This window comes from Zingiber officinale, chromosome 9B (assembly GCF_018446385.1).
Source record: "Zingiber officinale cultivar Zhangliang chromosome 9B, Zo_v1.1, whole genome shotgun sequence".
NCBI classification, from domain to species: Eukaryota; Viridiplantae; Streptophyta; class Magnoliopsida; order Zingiberales; family Zingiberaceae; genus Zingiber; species Zingiber officinale.
In genome coordinates this window covers 77,535,833-77,544,487 of record NC_056003.1, presented here as the reverse complement: position 1 = coordinate 77,544,487, position 8,655 = coordinate 77,535,833, and the positions used below count along the sequence as shown (strand labels likewise).

The window sequence follows — 8,655 nt, the reverse complement described above, 5'->3', positions numbered from 1 at the left end:
ACTTTAGGAGGTGGAGCCATAGCATGGAGGAGTGTTAAGCAGAAATGTGTTTCAGACTCAACCATGGAAGCTGAGTATGTGGCAACCTCTGAGGCAACCAGAGAAGCTGTATGGCTTAGGAACTTCCTAATGGACTTAGATGTAATTCCTGGTTTGCCCAAAATCATCATAATTTATTGTGATAATAGCGGTGCAGTAGCAAACTAAAAGGAACCACGAGCTCATAAGGTGAGTAAACACATAGAGCGCAAGTACCACCTGATACGAGACATCGTAAAGTGAGGAGAAGTTGTTGTCGCCAAGATTGCATCAGCAGATAACCTGGAAGATCCTTTCACTAAGGCCCTTCTGGCGAAAGCTTTCGATCGTCATGTTGAAGGAATGAGAATTAGATGTATGGCAGCGTTTATGAGACAGCATAGTCTTTTAGTATAAGTGGGAGATTATTAGAGTTTATACTAAAAGCCTAGCTTTTTGTAAACATTTATTTTGTAATAAAGAATCACATTGGTCAAATGTTTACATTTATATGCTAAGTGTAGTTGTTCAATTAATTTATATTGTAGATAACATTGTGTGTGGTGTCACACATAGAAGATCATGTTATCAGTTCCTTATAAATTATAAATAGTAGCTCACGACCAAAATGGAAATGGACAAACCATTGGAATGGTCGTAGTGTAATTTGGTATTAGTTTATCTTAACTATAAAATTACACTAGTACACTTAGAGTGTATTGAGCAGGATCATTTAAGGTAGTTTCTTTTTATACTGACTGCATAAAAGAACAAGACCTTTGTTATTATGGAAGTGTGTGCTCTTAATCCTGATATAATAACAAGCGCATATATTTAGTATTTATTTCTTTAATTTATCAAAGGGTGCGATTTAGTTCGATAAATCAATAGGCCCGATAAGTTGAGAAATAATATTATTTATAGTGTGTGTTGTTAATTATAGAAGGAAACTGTGTCCTAGGAATATAGGTTGATGATGTCCCCAAGAGGAGCTCATAAGGATTGTCATGTAAACCCTGCAGGTGGACTTAGTCCGACATGATGATGAAGTTGAGTGGTACTACTCTTGGAGCTAGATATTAATTAAGTGAGTTGTCAGTAACTCATTTAATTAGTGGGCATTCTATTTCTTAAACACAGGGAGACTAACACACTCATGATAAGAAGGAGCCCAAAATATAATTTGGGATTGGTGTGGTAGTTCAATAATAGCTCTTTAGTGGTATGAGTTATTATTGATGAACTTGAGTTGGGTGTTCGGGGCGAACACAGGAAGCTCAAGTTCATCGAGAGACTATAACCAATTCCTCCTCTCGATCCCTATTGTAGCCTCTTATATGAAGCTTATATCCACCCAAAGCCAAGCCTCTTAGCCCATGCTAGGGGTCGGCCCCTATCCTTTCTTAGAGCCCAAGCAAAGGGTCGGCCAAGCCAAGCTTGGTGCTTGAGTTAAGGTCGGTCAAGCCTTGCTTGGTGCCCAAGCAAGGGGTCGGCCAAGTATGAAAGGAGAGGGAAATTTTATTAAAAATAAAATTTTGATAAAATCTTTCCTTTTATGTTTTCATCTACATGGTTTTAAAAGAGAGTTTTAAATTTTAAAATCTTTCCTTTTATAGATTTTCTACAAAAGATTAAAAGAGAGATTAGATATCTTTCCTTATTTGTAGTTATCTATAATGTGAAAGAAAGATTTTAATTTTTTTGACAAAACTTTCTTTTTTGTAACCATGATATAAAAGGAGTTTTATTTTTAAATCGTATCTTTTATAGATATCCATAAAAGGATTTAAAAGAGAGAGATTTTAATTTATAAAACATTCCTTTTATAGCCAACCACAAAAGGGATTTATAAAAGAGAGATTTTAATTTTTGTTTAAAATCTTTCCTTGTATGATTAAACACATGGTGGCCGACCAATATAGAGGAATAAAAGGAAGTTTCATTTTTGTTATAAAACTTTTCTTTTTTGGATTCACCAAGGAATATAAAAGAGGGGGAGAGGGTGCCTTCATGAGACACACAACTTATTCTATTGTTCCTCTCCTCCATCCTTGGTGGTTGGCCCTACCTCTTCTCTTTCTCTTCTTCATTGTGGCTGACGGCATCTTCCCTTGTAGAGCACTTGGTGGCCGGTATCTTGGAGGTGAAGAAGTAGAGAAAGGAGGCTTTATTTCTTAGCATCCCTTGGAGCTTGGTTGGTGGCCGAAAGTTCTTCATCTCTTGAAGATTGTTGGTGGCCGAAACTTGCTTGGAGAAGAAGGAAGCTTGGGTGGATTCTCGTCTCTGTAGATTGTCGCCCACATGATGTCCGAGATAAGAAGAGAAATATGATAGAAGATCGTGAGGTTTATAAGCTACAAAAGGTATAACTAGTTATTAGTTTCCGCATCATAACTAGTTCATCTTTTTGTTTAGATCTTGAAATACCAAACACAAGAGGTTAACGTTTCTAGGTTTCAAATTTATGATTCGAGTTTATGTTTCTTTTGTTTTTTCGATCTTGTGATTCGATTGTTCTTAATGGTTAAACCTAGGGTTACTATAAGGAGATTAAATATTGAATTTCGTTGAAAGGCTTTGTCTAGGAAGTGGTGGATGCTCCCATAACCAAAATGGCCTAGTGCCTCGCCATGTTTAACCTGGAAGCCGATCTCTGAAATAAATATTTAATCAAATTTGTAACATAGGTGGATTTGGATTAAGAATATTAAGCATCGTTTGTAATCCAAGTCTAAACCTCTAAGAACAGATAAATTGAATTTGGAATCAATAATGTTAAGTTTTGTTTGCGATTCCTAATTTAATTTCTAAAGAATACAATAGGTTGTTAGGAAAGGTTCAGGACTTGTACAAATTTTTGTACAGGGGAACCGGTATGACATTCCGAGTAACAACCAACAGTCCATGACTATGACGTTTCATCATGCGTCAGAGTTTGCTAGGTAGTTCCCCGAAAAGCTTCCGAGGAATCATTTTTGTACCTATAGATGTACCTTTTTTGTCGTTTATAACTTAAATCTTTTCTGAAGTCATTGGAGGGAGATGTCATTATAGATGAATCATCAATGTGAAACCAGTTAGATTCTGGAGGAGTTTCCAAAGGAATATTCCCTGATAACTATGTCAGACTGTTAAAATATTATCAGTTGTTTGTCTGCTAAATATATCTCGACCGGTTCGCAAAGCTGGCTGTATTGTATCTCGGCTAGTCCATAAGGCTAGCCATAGTGCTTGCTATTGTATCAATCTGCCCTGTCATATGTTAAATACTGCAAGGATTTGTTCTAATATAGTGCCCACAGTGTGCCAAAGTTTCATTCAAGAAATCACATGGTAGATTATGTATGTTAGAGCTTTATTTTAGAGACAAGATGATATTACGTAACTAAAACCCGGTCTAACTAAAACCCAATTAACCTGTGCCTAACCGAGTGGATATGCATAATTTTCTAAGGATAAGTATCTTTAAGCTCGCTCGGTCTTTACTCGGTCGGGCGTACAAGGGAAGCCTTGTGTTCGATCGGTCTTAGTCCAAGATCTTACTTATAAATAAGAGATCTTTAAAGTCCGCTAGCACTCTCAACCAATATATATATATATATATATATATATATATATATATATATATATATATATATATATATATATATATATATATATATATATAAGGTTAAGTATCTTTGGGTCTGCCTGGGCTTTACCCAGCCGGGTGTTCACAAAGAACCTTTATGTTCATTCGCCCTCTATCCGGCCGACCGTATATTAAAAGATATATATAAATTTAAGTATCTCTGGGCCCACCCGAGTTTCGCTCGGCTGGTTGTTCACAGAAAACCTTTATGTTCGTTCGACCTCTATCAGGCCGACCGTATATTAAAATATATATATAAGGTTACGTATCTCTGGGCTCGTCCGGGTTTGATTCGGCCGAGTATTCATAGAGAACCTTTATGTTCGTTCGACGTCTATCCAGTCGTCTGTATATTAAAATATATATGTAAGGTTAAGTATCTCTAGGCCTGCCTGGGCTTCGCTTGGCCGGGTGTTTACAGAGAACCTTTATATTCGTTCGGCCTCTATCCAGTCGACCGTATATTAAAAGATATATATAAGGTTAAGTATCTCTGAGTCCGCTCAGACTTCATTCAGTTGGGTGTTCATAGAGAACCTTTATGTTCATTCGACCTCTATCTGGATGTTCTACTGTGGAGTCACTCGGGCAAGATCCGAGAATTCTGAGGTTGGACGATCAACAGAACCAAGTATGGAATGTTCATCCATTTGATCTTTGACCGCCACACCATTTTGACTTTAACTACTACGTCATCTTCTGAATTTGCTCGTTATGACCTGTATCAATCATGAACTAATAAAGAAAGACGGAAAGATCATAGGGTAAACTATTTCCCTCTCCTAGCTAGAAGAATTAGTTTCAAGTCTTCATCAGTAAGCATCTACCCATGGCAATTTCACCACCAGTCCAACTCTTCTCTTGGCCAACCTTCTGATGTTCTTTCAACGAAATGTTGAGCTAGCTGCCTCTGACTCGAGACACCAATTTGATTCCAAACTGGCGACCCATTATCGACTCACCAACCCTTCGAGACACTTTTACCTCATGGAGCCGCGTAGCCGACACAGCCAACACAAGCTCACTTTTAACTTAGACATAAAGCTCGAAACTCCCTAAAGAATTTCTTCTACGGTTGAAATCCAAAAGTAATATCCAAACATACACAACAACAACAACAACAACAACAACAAAACTCACTGAATATATTGTAAACTATTTTTTTATTATTGTTATTGGAGATAAACTAAATGATTGGACTTCATCATTTGGAGTCAGGTTTCACCATTAGTCGATCGTACTGTTCCAAACTGTTTTGTCTCACCTCTACAATACGCTGCCAGCCAACTTTGCCTTCAATCATTGCTTGTTCTCTTCGTCGAGCTCATAAAATGAGGGCGTCCTGTAACAGTCGCTCGCAGTTCCATCCCACCCGGCCAACAATGGAAGAGGACCATTTCTGGGGTCGAGAGCTACTTCTTCACACAGTAACGTTTCTCCTTTACTTTGTTGGATGACCTTCATGGAGGAAAGGACACACGTATATATATATTCTACATTTCTGCTAGATATATGCACCATTGTAGTCAATGAATCAAGACACAATAGAATAGAGCAGTGGATCACTGATGAGCTGCTAATGCTCCACCATTTCTGACAGTAACAATGCAAGTGAAGGGCACATTGATGGGTGGCTGCCAGTGTGGTCCTTCATATCGATCGAATGCCATGTTAATTTGCCTTAATGATGGTGCTTCAGTAAGTATTTCTCCATCGATAGATTTACATTTAAAATTTTATAGCAGATCCAACAGTTCTCTTGGCGTTGTATATGGTGTAGTTATCAAAAATGTCGGTCGGTCGGTATCGAGTTTCAAATGTGCCTCGAGCTCGCTCTCTCCTTAATTTGATCGTCAAAAAGAGTCATATTTGTTAGCAAAATCTTAATCCTTGAGATAGAAAAACAGTTGATAGAGAGGTGACTTGCTCAATGGTTGGATTGTGTTCCACTATGCACTTTCATTGGATCACTTGGACTTTATCACTAATGACTTGGTGATCTTGATAGAATCAAGAGATGAAAGAAAAACTTAAATTCGGCATCTTCTTCCTCATTTACAATGAAAATTAGGAGGAAGGAGATTGATTGATCATAGGCAAATTCCCTCATTGCTGTTCATCTCTAGTAGATGTAAACTATGTCTAAGGTTCTCTAGACACCCAAAAAAAACTCGAACAAGAAAATTCTTTTTTTCTCTCATGACTCTTCCTTCACACATGCACCCCCATGGAATCTTTTAGAGGTATAAAATGTTTCCACAGTGAAAATTTACTTTGCTCTTGCTAATCTAGTCATCTCATTGCTAAAACTCTTCCTTTTTTTTAAAAAAAAAAAGACTTATTTGATCTCTAGGCCATTGTCAGACCCTGTTGTCTAACTGCCAACTTAAAGAGACTCATGTTCATCTCGTTCATGCATAAGTACAGATTCAGCTAATTTTCATAATTGAGTTGATTATCTCTCCTTTTCTTTGGTATGAATTTTGATGACAATATGGCACAGAATAAACAAAGAAAAGCCAAGAGATCAAGCCGCAATGGATCAACCAAATTGGCGATTTGTCCCTCTCAAAGCTTATTTTCTTTTCTTGGATAGAACACGAATAAACATGCCAGAGAATGATAGCAAATGCACAAAATCAAGAAGCGAGAGCTTCTTTTCATGAACTTCTCATTCCCAAAATTGAGATCACTACATTTTCTTGTGCCAAATTGAGATCAAGGATGGGCAGTCAAATTAATTAGGGCTGTTAAATCTTTTCAAAGCTTCGCTTCCTCATGGTTAAAGCAACAGTGTCTTCCTGTGCAAAAGGGAAGGAGATGTCCCTTTCTCTCATTTACTCCACCACACCTTCTTCATCTCACCTTCTTTGTCACTTAATCTGATCCATCGCCTCGTTAAGCATCCAGCTCTCTATATATTGTAGTTAAACTCTCTCATCCTGTTCGGGCAATTTCAAGTTTGAAGAGCTCCAGAATTCCTGCGTCGAGGATTGAAGATACTCACAAATATAAGAAATAATTAGGCCATGCAGTGCCTCCAGATTCCTCCTTCCTCTGGCACTGAGAGTAGCAAGAAGAAGAGAAAGAAGCAAGAGAGAGAAGGAGAAGCCGTGACTGAAAAGAAAGACAAGAGGGACTACATCCGTGTACGAGCTCGCCGTGGCCAAGCCACTGACAGTCATAGCTTAGCTGAAAGAGTAACGAACTGTTCCACTTGCTGTTCACTTTGCCTTTTAGCTACTCAGTGGGTGTGTTGATGGTGTGCAGGCTAGGAGGGAGAAGATTGACGAGAGGATGAAGTGTTTGCAAGGCTTGGTGCCCGGTTGCAACGAGATCATGGGAAAAGCCAGCGTGCTCGATGAGATCATAAACTATGTGCAGTCTCTCCAAAGCCAAATCGAGGTGTGTATTTTCTCCAGATATCAAATAAGCTTGATTGTGGGCAGACTTTATGAGTTTTGTTCTTGTGTTTTCTTAGTTTCTGTCACTGAAGCTGGCTGCTGCAAATCCTGGAATGCACTGCATTAGCAGTGAAGTGCTAGAGGTAATTTAGTTCTTGCACCTAACAAATCGGTCTGTTTAATTTTAGCGCTGAAACTTTTCATGCTTGATCGATTGATGCAGTTAAATTCATCCTGCAACTCCAGCAACATTGAAGGAATTAGCCTGCCAACCATTAACGATCAGTTGGAGCTCTTACAACCTGCTAGTGATTTCTCTGGTCTGCACATGTCCATGAATCCACAGATAACTTGGCTCCGAAACACCATCAGCACGGTGCCTATCCAGTTGCACTCCTGCTTCAATGTAATTGCCTCTACACCATCAGTTAAAGACATAAATATGTAAATGGAGCTCTTTCCTAAGAGCTTAAGATTTTTGTTTCATATGCTGATATGAAACTTCATCTTCAATTTTCACTGTAATCCTTTTGTTAGATATGAAAAACCTAAGGTTCTTGGGTCTTCTGCTTGGGATGAGACCTGTATGAACGGCTTCCCTGGCCTGGAATCCGACCGAGGGAAGGACTCAGAATTAGAGAAGGGGAAAACTGAAAAATTGAAAGTATTTTCAAATTTGCGATATCTCCTCACTTGTAGTGAAAGTCCTTTTGTATCAAGAAAAAATTCTATGCAAAAGCTGCATGAAATGTTTCTTCTCTCTTCCTCCTGTTTTGTGTCTCTTTAATGTTCTTGCAGACAGTTATCTACATAATCTTCTTTAATGTTCTTGCAAAAGAACAAGTGTGTGATAGTGTGACACAAAGGTGATTTGCTCGCCCCAACGCCCCAGCAATTCATCCTTAGGCCAACACGGAAAAGGTAAATCACAAGTGGCTACTAGCTATTATTGCAATGGCCAAAGCAGGTGGAAAGCATGTTCGATTTCAATCCCATGACCTAATATAGTAACACCCAATGTCTTAACCGCCGTACCGATATGAGGAGACAACAAGCGTGTGACAGTGCACCCATTAGGAGAGGAATTTATGAAGGCAATTTATTACATGGAAGAGCAAACCATTAAAAAGAGAATGAACTGAAAAGAGAACTAGACAAAAATAATCCTACTTTCACTACTGATATACTATTCAAACAAAACAATATTTTTCCAGACAAGAACCTTCATCTAGCCTATGAGTCTCGATCAAGATGCATACTTACGATCACTTGTCCATCCTACATATTTTGTCTTGTTGAAAAACTAACCTTGGTTCGTAACTTCATATAAGATGATGTAGAAATTTGTTGATATGGCTTGTTGACTTGTAGCAATTAACGATCCTGAAGTGTCGTCACTTCTTTGAGTCTTAATTTGCTTAACCAATGGTCGCAATTGAGATTGCCAGATTGTCCGCTCTTCTACATGCACTGTTGAGGAAGAGCCTGTAGTCCATCCAACTTAAAAGTTACAGAAATTTGTTCACCTATATATGTATGCTGATACGGTTATGACTTAAGGGCAGGAAAGAAATTATGATGGGGAGGAGGGGCAATTTTGTC

The 8,655-nt window shown here is 38.4% G+C and overlaps 1 protein-coding gene across 1 annotated transcript; it reads left to right on the top strand.

Annotated features, from left to right (window-relative positions):
* The first annotated feature begins 6,102 nt into the window (after positions 1 to 6,102).
* On the top strand, positions 6,103 to 7,709 carry LOC122025065 (transcription factor BEE 2-like). Its single transcript, XM_042583823.1, has 4 exons — positions 6,103 to 6,849; positions 6,920 to 7,054; positions 7,131 to 7,196; positions 7,277 to 7,709. The coding sequence occupies exons 1-4, from the start codon at positions 6,679 to 6,681 to the stop codon at positions 7,499 to 7,501; spliced, it is 597 nt and encodes a 198-aa protein (XP_042439757.1). The 5' UTR covers positions 6,103 to 6,678; the 3' UTR covers positions 7,502 to 7,709.
* Positions 7,710 to 8,655: the final 946 nt, after the last annotated feature.

Bases quoted from the DNA above. Each gene is read 5' to 3' on its own strand.
- LOC122025065 (XM_042583823.1), top strand. From the start codon at position 6,679: ATGCAGTGCCTCCAGATTCCTCCTTCCTCTGGCACTGAGAGTAGCAAG. The intron at 6,850-6,919 runs GTAACGAACTGT...GATGGTGTGCAG, and splicing joins GTCATAGCTTAGCTGAAAGA to GCTAGGAGGGAGAAGATTGA. The intron at 7,055-7,130 runs GTGTGTATTTTC...GTGTTTTCTTAG, and splicing joins CTCTCCAAAGCCAAATCGAG to TTTCTGTCACTGAAGCTGGC.